Source organism: Oncorhynchus tshawytscha, linkage group LG21 (genome assembly GCF_018296145.1).
Source record: "Oncorhynchus tshawytscha isolate Ot180627B linkage group LG21, Otsh_v2.0, whole genome shotgun sequence".
In the NCBI taxonomy this organism is placed as follows: domain Eukaryota; kingdom Metazoa; phylum Chordata; class Actinopteri; order Salmoniformes; family Salmonidae; genus Oncorhynchus; species Oncorhynchus tshawytscha.
In genome coordinates this window covers 30,895,357-30,919,375 of record NC_056449.1, presented here as the reverse complement: position 1 = coordinate 30,919,375, position 24,019 = coordinate 30,895,357, and the positions used below count along the sequence as shown (strand labels likewise).

General features: G+C 43.6%; 1 protein-coding gene across 1 annotated transcript in view; it reads left to right on the top strand.

The window, feature by feature from the left end:
- Positions 1 to 5,849: 5,849 nt before the first annotated feature.
- Positions 5,850 to 24,019, top strand: part of LOC112238554 (ankyrin repeat and KH domain-containing protein 1-like) — a 77,984-nt gene continuing 59,814 nt past the window's right edge. The window contains 2 exon segments of the mRNA XM_042303313.1: positions 5,850 to 6,308; positions 14,980 to 15,133. Of these exon segments, the coding sequence (XP_042159247.1) occupies positions 6,033 to 6,308; positions 14,980 to 15,133 (430 nt within the window). The 5' untranslated portion in view covers positions 5,850 to 6,032.

Sequence of the window (24,019 nt, the reverse complement as noted above, 5' to 3'; positions counted from 1 at the left end):
TAGGGGTGCATAGATAATAAACATAAAGGACAAATGTGAGCACCTACCAAATGATTATAAAATTATACATTTATCCCTTACCTCCTCCATTATCAAATGGGTAATCTCAGCAACCCAGAAACAAAATCTTGCATAAATGCCACATAATTGCTGACAGATAATTTGTTAGTTCAACATGGTGGGTTCTTTTTGTGTTGGTAAAATAAATGATCTGGAAAATAGCAGTGGAAACGCCTTATGCTCAAATATTGATATAATAACCATCATATCGAAGTCAATTTGGTGTGTATGGTGTGGTCCTCACAGCCTACCCGCACTGTACACTGTATCTGCCAGCTGTTGGTTAGAGTGCAGGTACCAGGACCAGAGTAGTCACATTTGCTATTTAACGTAATCGTTTTTGTGACAACTATCGATAGAGTTGAAAATGCAATGGAAACACATTAAACTTTTGATTTTTACTCTGTACATGAAAACTTACATGAAAAAGTACATTTTGTGTGCACTCCATCATCACGCAATGATTTTTATCCACAACAAGTCAGTTTGGTGGGAACATACCGCTGTTGGGAACATACCGCTGGTTGGAAACATACCGCTGTTGGGAACATACTGCTGGTTGGAAACATACCGCTGGTTGGGAACATACCGCTGGTTGGAAACATACCGCTGTTGGGAACATACCGCTGGTTGGAAACATACCGCTGTTGGGAACATACCGCTGGTTGGGAACATACCGCTGTTGGGAACATACCACTGGTGGGAACATACCACTGGTGGGAACATACCGCTGGTGGTAATATTAGTACATTTTCTTTATTTTCTTTAGTTCTGCGGCCAATTGGAAGGAAACCTAGCTACTGAAGCACTACAAATAACATAAGGTATAAAACAAATACACAAGAAATGAAAATAAGAACAGGAGAAAGTAAAACGCTTTATACAGGCTCAGTTCCAATACCATATTTACAATGTACAGGGATACTGGAGTGACAGAGGTAGATATGCATAGGGGTAAGGTGACTAGGATATATGATAAACAGAGTAGAAGCAGTGTAAATGAGGATTGTGTGTGTGCGTGTTTGTAGAGTCAGTATAAATGTGTGTGCAATGCATGTTAAGTGTGTGTTTGAGTTTCAGTGTGTGTGAGTGAGTGTGTAGAGTCCTGTGAGTGTGTAGAGTCCTGTGAGTGTGCATAGAGTGCAAAAATAGTCCATGTAGCCATTTTGTTAGCTATTTAGCAGTCTTATGGGTTGAGAATAGAAACTGTTCAGGAGCCTGTTGGTGTCAAACTTCATGCACCGGTACTGCTTGTCATGCGGAAACAGAGAGAACAGTCTATGGCTTGGGTGGCTGGAGTCTTTAACAATTTTCTGTGCCTTCCTTGTCTGATATAGAGGTCAGGGATGGCAGGGAGCTAGGACCTAGTGATGTACTGGGCTGTCCGCACCACCCTATGTAACGCAATGCAACTGAGGGCGGTGCTGTTGCCATACCAATCAGTGATGCAGCCTGTCAAGATGCTCTCAATGGTACAGCTGTAGAACTTTGAGTATTTGAGGGCCCATGCCACACTTTTTCAACTTCCTGAGGGGGAAGAGGCGCTGTTGCGCATTCTTGAAGACTGTGTGAGTGGACCATTTTAAGTCCTCAGTGATTTGGACACTGAGGAACTTGAAGCTCTCGACCCTCTCCAATACAGCCCCATCAATGTGGATGGGAGTGTGCTCGCTCCCCCCCATTTCCTGTAGTCTACGATCAGCTCCTTGGTCCACACTGCCAGGTCACTGACCTCCTCCCTGTTAGGCTGTCTCATGGTGATCAGGCCTACCACCGTTGTGTCGTCAGCAAACTTGATGATGACGTTGGAGTTGTGCGTGGCCACGCCGTCGTGGGTGAACAGGGAGTACAGGAGGGGACTAATCACACATCCCTGTGGGGCCCCGTGTTGAGGGTCAACGTGGCGGAGGTGATGTTGCCTAACCTCACCACCCGGGGCCGGCCTGTCAGGAAGTCCAGGATCCAGTGTTCAGTACCAGGGTCCTAAGCTTGGTGACGAGCTTGGAGGGGACAATGGTGTTGAACATTGAGCTGTTGTCAATGAACATCATTCTCACATAGGTGTTCCTCTTGTCTAGATGATTGTGTGTGGATCTGTCGGGGCAGTATGCAAATTGGAGTGGGTCAAGGGTGTCTGGGATGATGGAGTTGATGCGTGCCATAACCAGCCTTTCAAAGCACTTTATGATTACAGATGTGAGTGCTACAGGGCAATAGTCATCGTGGCATGAAGCCTTAGAGTTCTTGGGAACAGGAATGATGGTTGGTACTCCTTGGCATAGAACTACATGTATAAGTAAGTGGACAAGTGTATTATAGGGTCTCTTTGCTCCTTGGTACCATTACAGTAACCCAACGATGTAAGCATTCATCGCAGACCCCAGGGACCATCTCCTGATGTTGTGCACTTGATCTATGCACTTAGTCTCTAAACCAGGGGCGCTGTTCTGCGGCGGACTCTGTTGCACTCCTACAAACATGTGCAGTGTGTTGGAGTGTTGTGTACAGGAGAGGAACTGAAGAAGGACTCTATTTTATTCATAATAATGTTTATCAACTAAGTTTCTTTTCTGCTTAACATTTAGGCCTGTACAGAGTGTACAAAACATTAAGAACACATTTTGTACTGAGTTGCACCTTTTTCCCTCAGAACACCCTCAATTCATTGGGGCATGGACCCTACAAGGTGTCGAAAGCAGCCCACAGGGATGCTGGCCCATGTTGAGTCCAATACTTCCCAAAGTTATGTCAAGTTGTCTGGATGGTGTTTTTAATGTTCTGTGTATTGGCTATTCGGCATAGCTGGACTTGGGAAGGAGCTCACCGAAACTAAGTACCGGCACCTCAAATGTTCTACTGCTTGAGTTCCTGCACCTCTTATAGAATATTAGCTCAAAATTAATGCAGAGTTCCTGCACCTAAATATAAACAGTACCAGAATACAAAATGAGTACCAGAACCTATTTCAGTCCAAATTACTAGTAGGCTTACTATACACCAACAACTTTGCCTTCTTAGCATCAAATAAATAGGCTATGCAGAGCCGTGGTCTGGTCCGGTTGGGTCCACCCGGATATATAAGCTGTAGTTCCATAGACCCAGGACATGTGACAATCAAACAGGACCAGACCTGGACCTGAGTTACAAGTTTACATTTTGGACCTGAATCCGAAAGGGTCTCGGGTATCTGGTTTGGGTGGACCCGTGTAGACTTCTCCATTGAAGTACTCCATCCATCACCTCTCGCTAATATTCACATGGGATTACAGTCAGTACAGCAGCTTAACAAGTAACCTAATTGCAGAATGGGTTGATGCTAACCACATAGAATACTGTAATTTACTGTACACAGGGTCAATCTTTCTACTTTCCTCTTGGTGTTATTAGATTTGAGATGATTAGATTATTTTATTAGTCACATGTACACGGTCGCAGATGTAATTGCAGGGTACAGTGAAATTTTTAAGCTCCAGTGCAGGTCAAAAAGTGAAGTAAATGAAACAATAATAAAAAATGCTAATATATACATATTTACAACTGCAGCAACTTCCGGACTTGTTTCAGTGCTGTTGTGCTGTTACTTGTTTTTAAAAACTTTTAATACATTTACCAACGTCTTAGTTTTTTCCCCTCGCTCAACTTTTTCACCCTGGACGCTTTTTCTGGACATGGTTCTACAGGACCTCCACCAGCCGAAGCTAAGTATAACATATCCCTATCCACCGGGTGTGGACCAAACCCTCTACAAGTGGCAGTAATAAAGCCTCAATATCAGCCTATATTGAATCTCCCATTCCTCTCAAACAAATGGAAAAATCTATTGCGCAGAAACTCACTGCCTTCCTGAAGACAAATAATGTAAACTAAATGCTTCAGTCTGGTTTTAGACCCCATCATAGCACTGAGACTGCACTCGTGAACGTGGTAAATTACCTTTTAATGGTGTCAGACCAAGGATCTGCATCCGTCTTCGTGCTCTTAGACCTTCTAAACCTAGACCTTTACACGATCAAGTTATGGCCTGGTTTAGTTCTTCTCTGTCAGAAAGATATCAGTTTGTCTCTGTGAATGGTTTGTTCTCTGACAAATCAATTGCACGTCTCAGCGTTCCTCATGGTTCCGTTTTAGGACCACTATTGTTTTCACTATATATTCTACCACTTGGGGATGTCATTCGGAAAATCAATGTCAACTTTCACTGCTATGCGGATGACACACAGCTGTACATTTCAATGAAACATGGTGAAGCCCCAAAATTGCCTACCCTGGAAGCCTGTAAGGAAGGACATAAGGAAGTGGATGGTGGAAAATGTATTACTTTTAAACTCAGACAAAACAGAAAAGCTAGTTCTAGGTCCCAAGAAACAAAGAGACCTGCTTTTGGATCTGACTGATGGTCTGGAGGTAGAAGCTATTGGCTAGTCTGACAGTTTTTGCCATGATGCTCCTATACTGCCTGTGTATTAGTGATGGAAGCGGGGAGAACAGGGCATGGCTTAGGTGGCTGAGGTAATTTATGATTTTCTTGGCCGTCCTGCGCCTGGAGGGCAGGCAGTGTGCATCCAATGGTGCCTTCAGCTGAGCATACCACCCTCTGTCGAGCCTTGCGGTCAGCGGTGGTGGAGTTGCCGTACCAGGCCATGATGAAGCCCGACAGTATACTCTCGATGGTACTCCTGTAAAACACTGCAAGGGCCCTCGTGGACAGGGCAAATTTCTGTCGCTGTCGTGCCTTCTTCACTATAGGGTCCATGTGGTTTGACCATTTCAGCTCTTTGGAGATGTGTACCCAGAGGATCCTGATATTTTTGATCATCTCCACGGTGGGCCCGTTGATGAGGAGGTGGGCTGGCCAAGCCTGGTTCCTCCTGAAGTCCACAATCAGCTCCTTTGTTTCTCTGACGTTCAGGAACAGGTTGTTTACCTGGCACTATGCTGTCAGAGTGCCAACCTCCTTTCTGTAGGCTGTCTTGTCATTGTTGGTAATCAGGCCTACTACTGTCCTGTCGTCAGCCATCTTGATGACGGAGTTGTAACTGTGTAAGGCCACGCAGTCGTGGGCATACAGGGAATACAGGAGGGGACTGAGGACGCACCCTTGTGGGGCCCTGTGTTGTGGATCAGTGTGGAGGAGGTAATGTTGCCTAATTTCACCATGGAGACAGCTGATCAGGAAGTCCAGGACCCAGTTGCATAGGGAGGAGTTCAGTCCCTTGGCTTTGTGGTGAGCTTAGAGGACACTATGATATTGAAGGCTGAACTGTAGTCAATGAACAACATTCATTCCTCACATATGCATTATTTTTGTCCAGGTAGGTGAGGGCAGTGTGCAGTGCAATTGCGATTGCTTCGTCTGTGGATCTATTCGGGGCCGGTAGGCAATTTGGGGAGGGAGGAGGTGATGTGGTCTTTGACTGGCTCTCTGAGCACTTCATGATGATGGGAGTGAGTGCTACAGGTCGGTAGTCATTCAGTTCAGTTACTTTCCTTTTGAAGTCCCTGTTTATGGCGTTCCAAATATCATGTTGACATGAAAGTAAATTATGGAATATTCCAGTTTATACCAATTTACTTTTAATACCAGTGAAATGCCAGGGCCAGTGAGGCCACAGCACGTCTTGACGGTCGTTCTGAGAGACTCGTGATATCGGTAAACCTAACGTGACGTCGCGTGTTTTCACTTGACAAGCACCACTATAAACCAATCATTGTCAGTCAATGTTTTACATCAGCCAATAGCGATTTCAGTATTTGTTTAGAGGCGGGGTTTCTGAGAAACGGTGCGCAGTGGGTTAGGTTGTTAGCTAGAAAGTTAGCTAATGGCTGGGGGAAAGAGATCCTCCTCAACCCTCGCTTTGGGAGAGTTTCAGGATTTCCTGAAGTAAAAACAACCGACTATTCCACAAGAGATACCCCGTAAGGAAGTTAAGGTCAACAATAAGAACGCTAATATACGTATTGTCAATATAAGTATGCAGGATGCAGTAGCCGGGACGAGAATGCTGACGGACGGCTTCGAGGACGAGATTGACTCGGTGACTCCTCGCACCCCAGCGGTAGGGATGGGGGTAGGAGCAACACCAGGAGTCGGACTCCGAGGCATAGGGATTGGTGTGGGCGGAAAGAAAGTACGATTGTTCGGCGAGCCCGGTGGGCCTCCTACAGACAGACTGGATTTCAAACTGGCTGCTGCTGCAGTCCTTTCCTCTGGTCCCGGATCCAACAGCGACGAAGACGAGGTATCGGAGGTAACGTTTGCTAGATATGCTAGTTAGCCAGCTAACGTTCATCTCCTTGCCTAGACCGCTAGCTAGCTGTCCGCAGCCACCTCCTCCTAGGCTGACGAAATAACCTATAAAACAACTACGAATTTGCGCGAAACATGTCTCCAGCAAACTCAATTTCTCATGGGTTGTCAGACAAGGAGAATAGTGCAAGACACCGACATAATTGCACGATAATCGATGGAATGTTTTATTTCTGCGGCGTAGGCTGTGACCACGGCCTAGTTCGGGTGGAAGCGATCATGCCATCGACAGCATTGGCTAACTTTAGCTAGCTAGTAAGTTAGCAATCGTCTCACAGCACAGACGCACTTTCTAGACTTCGCACACTGTACACATTGGTGGGAGAGCACGTATTCACACACGGCCAGAACAAGTAAGGGCTGTCAATCTTGCCAATATTAAAACTAGCTACCATTTTATTGTAATGGTGCAATTACGTCACCTTTTCTGAAGTATATATATTTTAAATCCGACTGTTACCTAGCGTTAACTGTCCCAACTAGTTCATCGGGCTGTCATAAATAACATATCAGATATTTGTCTCAGCCTCGCGAGGCAGTGCCAACTCTACATCACTGTCTTGCGTTGTTACAATTCATAGCAGTCCCTTTTCAGAGTTGTGGCCAACTTTCCATGTGTTGGCAGAATCACAGGACACCATATTTGAGGTTGAAACACGTCTGTTGAGCTGATATCGCGAGCTACAACATAGTCACACAAACCACGATCTCCTGTTCTGTCATCTTCTAATGTTGATGACAAATTAACGGGTTTAACTCTAAAATCATTCTTATGTGGACTGGTTCCCTTACACTGTTTGCCCTCACCACCAACTAATCAACATCCATTTCCAGGTCAGGTGAAGGTGTGACTTTTGAAGACACATCAGTGGTTTCCATACCATACCCTACCCTACTCTAACCTGCCCTACTCTAACCTACCATACCCTGCCCTACCATACCCTGCCCTACTCTAACCTACCATGCCCTACCATACCCTGCCCCCTAACCTACCATGCCCTACCATACCCTGCCCTACCCTACTCTAAACCTAACCTACCATACCCTGCCATACCCTGCCCTACCATACCCTGCCCTGCCCTACTCTAACCTGCCCTACTCTAACCTACCATGCCCTACCATACCCTGCCCTACCCTACTCTAACCTGCCCTACTCTAACCTACCATGCCCTACCCTACTCTAACCTGCCCTACTCTAACCTACCATGCCCTACCCTACTCTAACCTGCCCTACTCAAACCTACCATGCCCTACCCTACTCTAACCTAACCTACCCTACTCTAACCTAACCTACTCAAACCTACCATGCCCTAACCTACCCTACTCTAACCAACCCTACTCTAACCTACCCTATTCTAACCTACCCTATTCTAACCTACCCGACTCTAACCTACCCTACTCTAACCTGCCCTACTCTAACCTGCCCTACTCAAACCTACCTGCCCTACCCTAACCTTCCCTAACCTACCCTACTCTAACTTACCCTACTCTAACCTACCCTACTCTAACCTGTCTGTGGATTTGTGGTGGCCAACCATGACACTCAAGTTGGTTGTGCAACTGACACATTGCAACCTGTCTGGCTATTCTGTCCACTTCCTACATGGGCTACAAAGGCACCATGCCTGCCTTGTCATTCTAACTGTTGAGATGTAATTAGGCTTGCTTGGTGTGATGTGACAGTATAGAATCCCATTCTAGGAACTGTCTAGGATCATGTTTTCCTGGAAACCCGACTTTGCAATGAATTATACGTCGGGCAAAAATGAGTGTTTTGATCAAGAAAGCGTTCTCTCACGACCTCTACAACCCAGCATGTTGAATAAAATAACATTTTAAACATTACCGGTTGTTACTGCTGTTCCTTTTGACAGTAGACATGTGAGACAATCTATCCACAGGAAAGTATAATTAAATCCCCTTATCAAGGCTATAGTAGTGAGTTGAGATTTCTATCACATGAAGCATGGGCAGAACCATGTCAATCCTGCTCGAGCTCTGCAAGAATGCGTGCTTTTTCATATTGTGCCCATGCTTCAGGTGATTCATCTGAATGCACTACCAGCTCTTTGAAAAGTTGATGTTATCATACTTTTCTGTGGATACAATGCATCTCATTCCTACCTGCGAAAGGACCAACCACACAGACAACTGTTAAAATAAAATTGTATTCAATATTCTGGCTTGTAGAGGTGGTGAGAGAAAATGTTCCTGGCTCAACCGCTCATTTCTGCTTGACATAGAATTCAATGCAATCAGGTTACCAGGCAAGGGTCATGTGTGATACATGTTGGAACTGTCAGCCCAGACAATAACCTGATGGTGGCTAGGGGGCCCAAACCCAGATAATACTGGAAAACCAATCCACTAATAAGTTTTCAACTAAGGATTTTATTTGTTAATGAGGCGTTGACATTTTCTTCTGTCATCTTACAAGTCTGTCTGTCGTAACATGTGCACCTACAGAGAGCACTTTCACATGTCATCATGGTGTTGATGGAAGCTGTGGAGCATGTTAACATGTTGCAGACACTACCTGACCATCAGTAAACCGTGAGCATTACGTCTGGAATGGATGTTAAGTTATGTTTCATTTGGAGCATGGTTCCAGGGATAGGAGACGAGAGCGGGCAGCTATGGCTCTCGTGTCTGTAAGGAATATGTTGAGGCTGAATGTACGGTGTATGTCTGATACCGTTCATGTTTTGTGGCCTTAAAGGAATTTAACATTTTTTTTTTTAACATTTAAATTTGTAATTTAGCAAGACGCTCTTATCCAGAGTGACTTACAGAAGCAATTAGGGTTAAGTGCCTTGCACAAGGGCACATTGACAGATTTTTCACCTAGTTGGCTCGGGGATTCGAAATGAGCGCCCTTTCGTTTACAATACTCTTAACCACTAGACTACCTGGCACCCCTCCATGAGGATCTGGCTGAAAGGGAGGTCTTGTTGTGAAACGTTAGCCTAGTGGAGAGCTCACTCCTGTGGGCTACAGCTGAACTCTGAACTCCAGGATTAAGCAGATGCCTTTCCAGGCCTTTCCAGCTCTCCAGATGCCACACAGTGGTGGGAACTGTAGTTCATTGATGGGCCAGACTGATGACCAATGTTGTTTGTTGGTCCTCTTGGAACTACATCCCCCAAAGGTCATTTGGTTCTGCATTCCAAGTGTATCGCTACATTCCTTCACACAGACTGTTACCGAGTCTGTGGACTCCCAGTAGCTGAGTTCAGTCAACTCTTTTTTTTTTTTTTAATTTTGAATGCTGTTTGACAGTTACAGGTGGCACATTGTTTTCATTACATATATTAGTATCCTGTACTACTATGAATGTGATCATTTTGTCACAATTATTTAAATGTTTTAGTGAATTTGAAACTTTTTATTACCTATTGTCTGAAGTTTTACCACAGCAATGCTCTTTGAATATTGCTAGTGTTGAATTCACAGTATGTATTCCCTCATTTTATCTGCACTTCCTCATAAGCACTTGCATCACTTTCCTCAGGAATCTTTGCCAAGCAATGTTAGAAAACTGTACGCTAGTTTGGAACTGGGACAGGTTAGTCTGAATGTTGTTGGGTACACAGACAGACACAAGTCCCTGACCTTGGGCAGCTCCAGTCCCAGCATGGAGCTGCGTGAGGGGACCCATGCTGTATGTACTGAATTTGCTGCATGCTGTTTTCCTCGTCAATGCTGGTGTGTTGTTGTGTTAAAGGGTCCGCTATGGGGCCTCCCAAGTGGTGCAGCGCTCTAAGACACTGCATCGCAGTGCTAGCTGTGTCACTACAGATCCTGATTCGATCCCAGGCTTTGTCGCGACCGGGAGACCCATGAGGCGCCACACAATTGGCCCAGCGTCGTCTGGGTTAGGGGAGGGTTTGGCCAGCCGGCATGTCCTTGTCCCATCGCGCTCTAGCGACTCCTGTGGCGGGCCGGGCGCGAGCACGCTGACACTGTCACCAGGTGTACAATGTTTACTCTGACACATTGGTGCGGCTGGCTTCCGGGTTAAGCTAAATGGGGCGGGCTAGTAACCGAAAGGTTGCTGGATCAAATCCCCGAGCTGACAAGGTAAAAATCTGTTCTGTCCCTGAACAAGGCAGTTAACCCAGTGTTCCCTGGTAGGCTGTCATTGTAAATGAGAATTTGTTCTTAAAACTGACTTGCCCAATTAAATAAACAATCATACTAAATGGCTCCTGCTGTTTGGTGACATTGTATGTGCTCGCAATTCATCAACATTGTGAGGCCTTTATATTAAAACCTTCACCTAATAGCAATGGGTCTCAGATTGGCTTCCAGTTCTTGGAGGGCATGAGGGTGTCTTGGACCGTAGTTTAGCAAGGCGGTGTGTAGCCTGATTTGAGCTGCGCTTGCAGAGTACAGCATCCTTTCCCATTATCCATTAGTTTAGGACTCATAGTCAAGTAAACCATTTTTAAAGAAAGCAACATCCAATGACCTCTTTCTCTCCCGCGACACTGCTGGGGCTTTACGTTCAGAAAAGTAAGCTTGGAATGTGTCTTTCTTCTGCAAAGTTTGTTGCTGCTGTGTTTCCTTCTCTATAAATACAAATTAAATTAGCCTTTATTAAATAACATCAAAATAAGCCCAGTCAGACATGTAAAGTCGTGGATATAAGCCCAGTCAGACATGTAGCCTACATTTAATACAGGCCTAAACCGGCGTGTTAATAAATCCAGAATAATTTGTCATATGAACTCCGCAAAACATTAATTATGATGGCCTTTTCAATTATTCTAACCGGGCTTGATCATGGAACCCCATTTTAAAACACTTTTTTTTTATAGGCAGTATGGCTGACCCAAATTAGTTGTTTGTTTGGTCGATAGGCTGTTGGTTGATCAAATTACCCCATAATGACAAAACAAAAACAGGTTTTTAGAAATGTTTGCAAATTTAAAATATTCAGACCCTTTACCCAGTCCTTTGTTGAAGCACCTTTGGCAGTGATTACAGCGTTGAATCTTATTGGGTATGATGCTACAAGCTTGGCACATCTGTATTTGGGGAGTTTCTCCCATTTTTCTCTGCAGATCCTCTCAAGCTCTGTCAGGTTGGATGAGGAGCGTTGCTGCACAGCTATTTTCAGGTCTCTCCAGCGACGTTAGATCGGGTTCAAGTCCGGGATCTGGCTGGGCCACTCATGGACATTCAGAGACTTGTCCCGAAGCCACTCCTGCGTTGTCTTGTCTTGGCTGTGTGCTTAGGGTCGTTGTCCTATTAGACTGTGACGAAGGTTCACCTTCCGAGGTCCTGAGCAGGTTTTCATCAAGGATCTCTCTGTTCTTTGCTTCGTTCATCTTTCCCTCGATCCTGACAAGTCTCCCAGTTCCTGCTGCTGAAAAACATCGCCACGGCATAATGCTGCCACCACCATGCTTCACCATAGGGATGGTACCAAGTTTCCTCCAGATGTGACTGACGCTTGGCATTCAGGACAAAGAGTTCAATCTTGGTTTGATCGGTATGAGAGTCTTTAGGTGCCTTTTTTGCAAACTCCAAGCGGGCTGTCATGTGCCTTTTACTGAGGAGTGGCTTAATCCATTTTAGAATAAGGCTGTAACGTAACACAATGTGGAAAAAGGGAAGGGGTCTGAATACTTTCCAGATGCACTATATATGTGCCCATTTGGGGACCTGATAGTATTTCTGATTTAGCTTCACATTCCACTAATGAGCTGTGTATCCTCTCACAGTAATGTTTTCTTCACCTCGAACAGCAAGCAAATGTCTGTTTTTACATCCACTGAGAATGACAATAGTTCGTTCCTCAATGTATTTGAAAAATCTTTCCAGCCCTCTCCCTTTCGATAACCACTCAGCGTGAAAGGGCAAAAATGTCATGCTCTGATCCAGTGGAAACGTCATAAAATAGGCCTACCTGATTACTTCTTATCCCTTGTGCATATAGCCGACAGCTGTGTCTGTCCTGAGCTCGCTGGCAGCCAGGAAACTGAAGGCCCAGAATATTTTATACAGTGTTGCAAGTTAGCCTGCAGGAGCTTCTGGCTGTACCCCACTTGATACAATGTTTCAAGTTTGTTGCAGACAGGCCAGGATAAGTCGACATGATTTATAGGATATTTATCAGGATATTTGCTTCCTGCAGGCTGTAATGTTTTTATTTGTTGGCTTTATTGGCAATAGACGTTATTATAATTAAAAATGTGCATATGAAAACCGTAACTGGCAGGCAGATCGGTAGAAATGGTAAGATATAAATTGGCGTTCCACATGAGAAAGGTTGCCTTCTCCTTGTGTTACTGTCCGAATCTGTGAAATCCAGGAGGAGCGGGAGAAGGAGGTTCAAGTATTTATTTATTTATTTTGGTTATCTTGAGCTCCGGCTACCTCGTCATTTGTGGCTTAATTCATGAAATAGTGCGCTTATAGCATTAGACCAGTTCAATGAATATACACTACCGTTCAAATGTTTGGGGTCACTTAGAAATGGCCTTGTACTTTTTAAATATTTTTTTTTAAACGTTTATTTTGTCCATTTTCAAATAACATGAAATTGATCAGAAATACATAGTAGAAGTTGTAAATGACTTATAGCTGGAAATGGCTGATTTTAAATATATATATATATATATATCTCAATATAAAAAAAAGTTAAATGTAATATCGACATGTGTGCAGAGGCCCATTATCAGCAACCATCACTCCTGTCCTTTAGACAAGCTGAATATCTGGAGCATCAGCATTTGTTGGTTCGATTACAGGCACAAAATGGCCAGAAACAAAGACCTTCCTTCTGAAACTCGTCAGTCTATTCTTGTTCTGAGAAATGAAGGCTATTCCATGAGAGAAATTGCCAAGAAACTGAAACTTTTTTTAACAACTTCTTGATATGCCACACTTGTCAGCTGGATGGATTATCTCAGCAAAGGAGAAATGCTCACTAACATGGATGTAAACACATTTGTGCACAAAATTTGAGACATTTCTGCAATCTTTAATTTCAGCTCATGAAACATGGGACCAACACTTTAGATGTTTGCGTTCATGGTTTTTGTTCAGTATAATTTCATTCTAAACTGACAATTATAATTAGTTGATTATTGGAGCCAGGTATGTTAGCTGGGGCTGGGACAAAAGTGTGCCACTAATCAGGCCCCTGAGGACATTAGTTGTCCACCCAGATCTAAAGTGTGTCACAGCACAGTGTGTGCATACCTTTTTTAAGAATCTTTGTGTTCCTTTTTCCTCAAATAAGGCTCAGTGGTTTATGTATCTTTAGCCTTGGCTTGGCGGAATCTTCCTCAATGCCCAGAACGTGTCATTAATGAGGCCTCTGGGACAATGAGAATAGGGCAGCAATGCTGCCTGACACAGAGGCAGAGGCTACGGGTGGAGGGAGGGAATCAGACCTTAAGAGACACCCGGGTGTGTACAGAGTGCCTAATGTCTAGGTCAACAAGTGGAAAAACCAACGCAGGCCTGAGACCTACATATTGGACAGGGACTCCTTGAGAAATGAGAGGGAGGTTTTGTTTTCATTGTCCCTGCCTTTTAGCTGTCCCATAGTTCAGGTCAGGTCACATGTTCAGGGAAAACATGAACGTGACCTATACACACGTTCAGGGAAACTTGAGGCTCGGACTAAAGCCTTCCGCATGCTTCAGTTCGGTTGGCGAGTATGCTCTGAACGAGGGCTCGCATTCTCCCTTAAAAAACGAGAAAGCAGCAATAGTACTGTTTGTCCATTTTGAGATGTCAAAGCGACTCATACACTTCCTCAAAATCGTCTGAATGAATCTACGATAGCTAAAATCTTTCATTAATTGACTTCTTTGCAGAGTTGATCTTAATTGCACAATTTTACATCTAACTAAGATGTTTGGTTCAGTGTTTCTCAAGTGAAAAAATGTACATGAAAATTATTAGTCTCTCGTTGAATGACAAACACTTAATTGAAGAATCCCTACTGTTGACCAATCACTGGCGAAGGGACGTACACATCGACTACCGACTTGGGCCAACAACAAAAAACCTTGCCGAAGACAAACTAACAACTTTACAATGTGCTCCTAATATGTTGTGGAACTGTCTCATACAGACAACTTTGGACCAAAATGGTGAGACATGTAACTGAACCTCCCCTTTTTATAAACAATAAAAATCTCTGACATAATTCTCTAGCAAATGTTAGAAATATGGAACCACACCCCTCATTTGATTGGTCAATTGTCCAGAGTAGATGACAGATCCTTTCTACCCGCAACACGCCACGGCCAATACGTTTCAGCTGCAGTTGGTTATCTGAGCCACATGTTTTTACTCACTCATGAAGAGGTGGTGTGTTGGAGAAAAACATCCAGTCATGTTAATAAGAGTGGAGATGTGCAGGACACCAGTCAACCTGAAGATCTGTGCTCGTTTACATTACATGACTTCAGTCAGAGTTGAATAAGACCTATGGATGCAGATTTTTAAGCAATATAATATTACACATTTTGGGGGTCGGCTGCAGATCAAGATGCAACTTCAAGTGAGATTTTCCCTTCTGCTGTTATGTGCTTTTATATGTTATGCGTTGCTTACACTTGTCTCTCTCCCTCTTCTTCTTAACCCAGGTGGAGTCCTTTATCTTGGACCAGGAGGACTTGGAGAACCCCATCATGAAGACTGCCTCGGAGCTGCTTTTGTCCAGCGCCACAGACGGAGTGGACCTCCGCACTGTCGACCCAGAGACACAGGCCCGCCTCGAGGCCCTGCTAGAGGCTGCAGGTACGCGCTCTAAACCCTCACCTCTAACCCCTCACCTAGACACGGCCCCACCTCGAGGCCCTGCTAGAGGCTGCAGGCACGAGCTCTAAACCCTCACCTCTAACCCCTCACCTAGACACGGGCCTGCCTTCAAGGCCCTGCTAGAGACTGCAGGTACGAGCCTGAATCCATCACTGGGCCCTAACCCTGGCCTCTGTCGTTCAGAACCCAACTGTGCCTGATCCCACGGTTCAGCCCTTCCCTAACCTTCCTCTATTTAATTGAACTCAATTCAAACTCATCTCACCCTAGGATTTCAGCCTAGTACCCCAATCCAAACCAATTCCATCCAACCCTACTTGACCTGAAAGGACCCCACCAGCAACCCCATTCTACCCTACCAGACCCCAACCCTCCCCATCTAGTACCGCCCCCAAACCTGCCTCCTTGTCTTGTTGTCTGTTGCAGTTCTGCTTGATTTGTTGAAGTCAACATGTGGTTGTCTGCATCGAACACAGCATAGCTTTCACCCATCTGACCATCACTGATTACTTCAGTGGAAGGAAGGAGGCATTTCAAACAGGAATGTCAGCGTGATGGGAAGCCAGGAAGAGAGTGTGTGTGTGTGTGTGTGTGTGTGTGTGTGTGTGTGTGTGTGTGTGTGTGTGTGTGTGTGTGTGTGTGTGTGTGTGTGTGTGTGTGTGTGTGCTTAGCCTACGCGTGTCTGGCTCTTCAGTGTTGTAGTGTTAGAGCAGGTGCTTATGGGTAAACATTCTCTGTGTGTGTGTTGTATGGACATGGGTGTGTTTCTAGGTTTTACAGTAACACAGTATTCAAGAATGTAAATGTTACTGTAAAAATATTTTTGTTCCGCATAAATATCAACAGAAAATGCAAATGACAGGAAAACGTCAATGTTGTCTTCACTCTCTCACACACAGGCCCCATCCTTAATGGCACCCTATTCCCTATCCCAAAGGCCTATGGGTCTTAATCAAAAGTATGGCACTATATAGGGAATAGGCTGCCGTTTTTGGACAAAGTTTCTGTGCTGCCTTAATGATTTATTTCACCTTTATTTAATCAAGTCAATTGAGAACCTATTCTCATTTACAATGACGACCTGGCCAAGAGGTATAACGGAGCACAGAACGCACAAATAGCACTAAACATAACGCACTATATACAGAGAAAAGGTTCATCAAACATATCATAACATTTTTTTTCTTCTACTTTTTCCACATGTTACAGCCTGAATTTTAAAATAGATTAACATGTGGATTACCCCATCATTACCCCATCATATCAAAGTGGAATTCTGTTTCACTGATCTAAACACATTACCCCATCATGTCAGTGGAATTCTGTTTCACTGATCTAAACATATTATCCCATCATTACCCCATATCAAAGTGGAATTCTGTTTCACTCATCTATACACATTACCCCATCATTACCCCATATCAAAGTGGAATTCTGTTTCACTCATCTATACACATTACCCCATCATTACCCCATATCAAAGTGGAATTCTGTTTCACTCATCTATACACATTACCCCATCATTACCCCATCATGTCAAAGTGGAATTCTGTTTCACTGATCTAAACATATTATCCCATCATTACCCCATATCAAAGTGGAATTCTGTTTCACTCATCTATACACATTACCCCATCATTACCCCATATCAAAGTGGAATTCTGTTTCACTCATCTATACACATTACCCCATCATTACCCCATATCAAAGTGGAATTCTGTTTCACTCATCTATACACATTACCCCATCATTACCCCATCATGTCAAAGTGGAATTCTGTTTCACTGATCTAAACATCATTACCCCATCATGTCAAAGTGGAATTCTGTTTATAGAACATTTGAGAAATGAATAAAACAAAGCTGAAATGTCTTGAGTGAATAAGTATTTAAAACCCCTTTGTTATGACAAGCCTAAATAAGTTCAGGAGTAAAAATGTGCTAAACAACTCACAAGTTCCTTAGACTCAGTCCGTGTTCAATAATAGTGGTTAACCTCATTTTTGAATGTCGACCCCACCAATACAGTCATGTAAGGAGAGGAAGGAAACTGCTCAGAGATTTCACCATGAGGCCAATGTTGATTTTAAAATGGTTACAGCATTGAATGGCTGTGATGTGAGAGAAATTAGGATGAATCAACATTGTAGTTACTCCACAATACTAACCTAATTGACAGAGTGAGAAGATGGTAGCCTGTACAGAATAAAGCATATTCTAAAACATGCGTTGTGGTGTTCAAGGAAATACTTTCTGAAAGCACTGTAGCTGTCAGATTTATTTATATAGAGACACTGTAATTCTGAGAACTACCTAACATTTTGTCTCTGTTATGGGGTTAAAAGTTTTCATGGGCACAAAAATCCAAAATAATACATGTGAATGCATTTAAAAAAAATATATATATATATATATGTACATTATCAGTCAAGTTTGGACAGCTACTCATTCCATGGGTTTTCTCTATTACACTTTTCTACATTGTGGAATAATAGTGAAGACAAACTATGAAATACCACATATGGAATCATGTAGTAACCCAAAAAAGTTTTAAATAAACAAATCAAAATATATTTGAGATTCTTCAAAGTAGCCACCCTTTGCCTTGATGACACTCTTGGCATTCTCTCAACCAACTTCATGAGGTAGTCACCTGAAATGCATTTCATATAACAGGTGTACCTTGTTAATTTGTGGAATTCCTTTTCTTTCCTTAATGCGTTTGAGCCAATCAGTTGTGTTGTGACAAGGTAGGGGTGGTATACAGAAGATTAGTAAAAGACCATGTCCATATTATGGCAAGACCAGCTCAAATAAGCAAAGAAACAGCAGTCCGTTACTTCACATGGTCAGGCAATGTGGAAAATGTAAAGAACTTTGAAAGTTTCTTCAAGTGCAGTCGCAAAAACCATCAAGCGCTATGATGAAACTGGCTCTCATGAGGACCGATACAGGAAAGGAAGACCCAGAGGATGTAGAGGATAAATTCATTAGTTACAAGCCTCAGAAATTGCAGCCCAAATAAATGCTTCAGAGTTCAAGTAACACACTTCTTTTCTTTTTTTTCCCCTTTAAAAAAACATTAATTTTACCCCCTTTTCTTCCCAATTTCGTGGTATCCAATTGTTAGTAATTACTATCTTTTCTCATCGAAACAACTCCCGTACGGGCTCGGGAGAGACGAAGGTCGAAAGCCATGCGTCCTCCGAAACACAACCCAACCAAGCCGCACTGCTTCTTAACACAGCGCGCATCAAACCCGGAAGCCAGCCGCACCAATGTGTTAGAGCACCTGGCTACCTTGGTTAGCGCTCACTGCGCCCAGCCCGCCACAGGAGTCGCTGGTGCGCGATGAGACAAGGATATCCCTACCGGCCAAACCCTCCCTAACCCGGACGACGCTAGGCCAATTGTGCGTCGCCCCACGGACCTCCCGGTCACGGCCGGCTGCGACAGAGCCTGGGCGCGAACCCAGAGTCTCTGGTGGCACAGCTAGCAATGCAGTGTAACAGACACATTTCAACATCAACTGTTCAGAGGAGACTGTGTGAATCAGGCCTTCATCGTTGAATTGCTGCAAAGAAACCACTACTAAAGGACACCAATAATAAGAAGAGACTTGCTTGGGCCAAGAAACATGAGTGTTGGACATCAGACTGGTGGAAATCTGTCATTTGGTCTGAGTCCAAATGTGACATTTTTGGTTTCAACTGCCGTGTCTTTGTGAGACAGAGTAGGTGAGCGGATGATCTCTGCATGTGTGGTTCCCACCGTGAAGCAAAGAGGTGGTGTGGGGGTGCTTTGCTGGTGACTCTGTCTGATTTTTAATTCAAGGCACACTTAACCAGCATGGCTACCACAGCATTCTGCAGCAATACGCCATCCCATCTGGTTTGCACTTAGTGGGACTATAATTTGTTTTTCAACGTGACAATGACCCAACACACCTCCAGTCTATGTAAGGGCTATTTGACCAAGAAGGAGAGTGATGGAGTGCTGCATCAGATGACCTCTACTCCACAATCTGACCTCAACCCAATTGAGATGTTTTGGGATGAGTTGGACCGCAGAGTAAAGGAAAAGCAGCCAATAATTGCTCAACATATGTGGGAACTCCTTCAAGACTGTTGTAAAAGCATTCCAGGTGACGCTTGTTGAGAGAATGCCAAGAGTGTGCAAAGCTGTCGAGGCAAAAGGTGGCTACTTTGAGGAATCTAAAATATATATTGATTTTGTGTTATTTCATAGGTTTTCTGTGTTCACTACTATTCTACAATGTAGAAAATAAATACAACTTGAATGAGTAGGTGTGTCCAAACTTTCGACTGGTACTGTACATTCGGAAATTGTTCAGACCCCTGGACTTTTCCCACATTTTGTTGCGTTGCGGCCTTATTTTAAAATGTATTATATAAAAACATGTCGTTATTAATCTAGACACAATATCCCATTATTACGCAGCAAAAACTTTTTTTAGAAATGTTTGCATATGTATGAATATGTGTGTGTGTGTGTATATAACAAAAAACGGATACCTTATTTACCTAACTACTTAGACCCTTTGCTATGAGACTCAAAATTGAGCTTAGGTACGTCTTGTTTTCATTTATCGTCCTTGAGATGTGGATTCCAATCAATTTGTAGAAACCTGTCGTCAATTCAGTGGATTGGACATGATTTGGAAAGGCACACACCTGTCTATATCAGGTAAAAACCAAGCCAGGATGTTGAAGGAATTGTTTGTAGAGCTCCGAGACAGGATTGTGTCGAGGCACAGATCTGCGGTAGGGTATAAAAAATATTCTGCCGCATTGAAGGGCCCCAAGAACAGTGGCCTCCATCTTTCTTTCATGGAAGAAGTTTGGAATCACCAAGACTCATCCTAGAGCTGGACGCCCGGACCAAATTTAGTAATCAGGGGAGAAGGGCCTTGGTCAGGGAGGTGACCAAGAACCCGATGGTCACTCTGACAGAGCTCCAGAGTTCCTCTATGGAGATGGGAGAACCTTCCAGAAGGACAACCATCTATGCAGCACTCCACCAATCAGGCCTTTATGGTTGAATGGCCCCTCCGCGGTAAAAGGCACATGACACTCCGCTTGGAGTTAGAGGACTCTGACAATGAGAAACAAAATTCTCTGGTGCTTCTACACCTGCATTGCTTGCTATTTGGGGTTTTAGGCTGGGTTTCTGTACAGCACTTTGAGATATCAGCTGATGTAAGAAGGGCTTTATAAATACATTTGATTTGATAACACCAAGATTGAACTTGTCTGTCGGCTCTGCATTAAAGACTGTAAATGGATAAATAAAATTGTGATAAATAAAAACCTATACCAATTTAATTACCAAAAATGTGCTCTTTCAATTGGAAAATATTTTAAGAGATTTTCCATGTACCTATTCCATGGCACATGGTTTATCAATTGACACGCAAAACAACGCCTGATTCAAAACCTCAAATTTTTAAATTTTAAATTATTATACAAATTTCTTGCAACCAATAGAATGTATCCCTATATATATATATATATATATATATATCTTTCCAGATTTTGCTGTGAGGAGGCAGTCATTAGATCATTTATTTTGGTACTGTCCATATGTAGCTCGTTTTTGGTCACAGGTCAGGAATGGCTGAAGAATTGCATAATTTACCTAGAACTAACACTGCAGATAGCAATACTGAGTGATTTTGAAAAGTCATAGTCAGTCAATAATACAATAATTATTTTAACAAAAATGTTTGTAAATTAAAATAATCTGTAGAAGCTATAATAGAACGGTTCAGTACTTTTGTGAAGCATCACAACACAGTTGAAAAAATATAATGTCAAATAGAAATCCAAATGGATGGACATCAGAAATGGAGGAAGGACTAAAAACAAACAAAATATAACTATTGTAAAGTAGATTTATGTATTAACTCAAGCGTCGCTGCACAGCTATTTCCAGGTCTCTCCAGAGATGTTCGATAAGGTTCAAGTGCAGGCTCTCCTGAGTTATTGTTTTAGTTTACTCTAATTGGGGGAGGGGTGGTTGGGTTTGTGGGGAATAATAAAGGTATTTTCTAAAAAAAATAAATAAGTGTTCTGTCTACCAAAAAAATATAGGGGGGATTTGAAATGATGAAGACTTACATTGATGGAAGCAACAATCTTTCTGAAATTTTAAAGCTGATCCGCCCCTTAAAAAAAATAAAGAAAATATTAGGATTGAACTCTTTGGCCTGAATCGCAAGTGTCACGTCTGGAGGAAACCTGGCACCATCCCTACGGTGACTCGTGGTGTTGGCAGCATTATGCTGTGGGGATGGTTTTCAGTGGCAGGGACTGGGAGACTAGTCAGGATCGAGGGAAATATGAATGGAGCAAAGTACAGAGATCCTTGATGAAAACCTGCTCTAGGACGCACGGGACCTCCGACTGGGGCGAAGGTTCATTTTCCAACAGTACAATGACCCTAAGCACACAGCCAAGACAACACAGGAGTGGCTTCGGGACAAGTCTCAATGTCCTTGAGTGGCCCAGCCAGAGCCTGCACTTGAACCTTATCGAACATCTCTGGAGAGACCTGGAAATAGCTGTACAGCGACGCTCCCCATCTAACCTGAAAGAGCTTGAGAGGATCTGCAGAAAAGATTTGGGAAAAACTCTCCAATTACAGGTGTGCCAAGCTTGTAGCTTCATACCCAATAAGACCTGAGGCTGTAACCACTGCCACACGTGCTTCAACAAAGTACTGAGTAAAGGGTCTGAAAATTTCTACAAACAGGTGTTATTTGTAATTATGAAGTGTTGTGTTCAGATTGAGGGGGAAAAAATAACTTGGTTAATTTTAGAATAAGGCTGTAACGTAACAAATTGTGGAGAAAGTAAAAGGGTTGTAATTCTTTCCAAATGCACTATATAAAGTTACTTTAATAGTTAATTTGTAAGTTTGAGAACATAGACATTGTGTGGAAAGATGATGTGTGTAAGATGGCGCTGGAGCAGAAGCCAGAAGTTTTACGTGCCCCCAACTGATTGTGTTCATTTGTTGTTTAACTTTAAAAAAATATATTATTATTATTATTTTTTTTACAGTTTTTGTACATAATGTTGCCGCTACCGTCTCTTATGACCCAAAAAATCTTCTAGACATCAGGATTGCAATTATTCACCATGAACTAGCAGAATTGTTTTTCTTCTCGACTCTGACGAGCCCGAGGCAGAGGACATACGGCTCCCGACCCCAGTGATCTGCGTGAAGAGGAGGTGGAGAAAGAGGCCGGAGGGCGGGCTGCCTTCTGAGGAGTTGGAGGCGCTCGAATAAACCCCCACTCCCCTCAATTCTGCTTGATAACATGCAATCTTTGGACAATAAAATGGACGAGTTGTTGGGAATGATTAAACTACCAGCCGGACATTAAAAACTGTAACATCTTATGCTTCACAGAGTCGTGGCTCAACGACGACAATATCAGCATACAGCTGGCTGGTTATACGATGTATCGGCAGGATAGAACAGCGGCGTTTGGTAAGATAAGGGGTGGCGGTCCGTATTTTTGTAAACAACAACTGGTGCACGATATGTAAGAGTTTCTCATGATAAGCTTCATTGTAGCTGTTTACATATCCAGCCACAGTCAGAGGTTGGCACGAAGATGGCATTGAAAAATCTGTATTCTGCCAAAAACAAACAAGAAAAAGCTCACCCAGAGGCGGTGCTCCAAGTAGCCGGGGACTTAAATGCAGGGAAACTTAAGTCAGTTTTACCAAATTCCTATCAGCTTGTTAAATGTGCAACCAGAGGGAAAAGAACTCTGGACCACCTGTACTCCACACACAGAGATGCATAGAAAGCTCTCCCTCGCCCTCCATTTGGCAAATCTGACCATAATTCCATTCTCCCGATTCCTGCTTATAAGCAAAAATTAAAGCAGGAAGCACCAGTGACTAGATCAATAAAAAGTGGTCAGATGAAGCAGATGCTAAGCTACAGGACTGTTCTGCTAGCACAGACTGGAATATGTTCTGTGATTCCTCCACTGGCATGAGGAGTACACCACATCTGTCATTGGCTTCATCAATAAGTGCATCGAGGACGTTCTCCCCACAGTGACCGAACGTACATACCCCAACCAGAAGCCATGGATTACAGGCAGCATCCACACTGAGCTAATGGCTAGAGCTGCTGCTTTCAAGGAGCGAGACTCTAACCCGGAAGCTTATAAGAAATCCCGCTACGCCCTCCGACGAACCATCAAACAGTCAAAGCTTCAATACAGGACTAAGACTGAATCGTACTACACCGGCTCTGACGCTTGTCGGATGTGGCAGGGCCTGCAAACCATTACAGACTACAAAGGGAAGCCCAGCCGAGAGCTGCCCAGTGACACGGGCCTACCGGACGAGCTAAACTACTTCTATGCTCGCTTCGATGCAAGTAACACTGAAACAGGCATGAGAGCACCAGCTGTAACCAAAGACTGTGATCACACTCTCCGCAGTCGTGAGTAAGAACTTTAAACAGGTTAATATTCACAAAGCTGCAGGGCCAGACGGATTACCAGGACATGTACTCCGAGCATGTGCTGACCAGCTGGCAAGTGCCTTCACTGACATTTTCAACCTCTCCCTGTCCGAGTCTGTAATACCAACATGTTTTAAGCAGACCACCATAGTGCCTGTGCCCAAGAATACTAAGGTAACCTGCCAAAAGGATTTCTGACCTGTAGCACTGACGTCTGTATCCATGAAGTGCTTATAAAGGCTGGTCATGGCTCACATCAACACCATCATCCCAGAAACCCTAGACCCACTCCAATTTGCGTACCCCCCCAACAGATCCACAGATGATGCAGTCTCTATTGCACTCCACACTG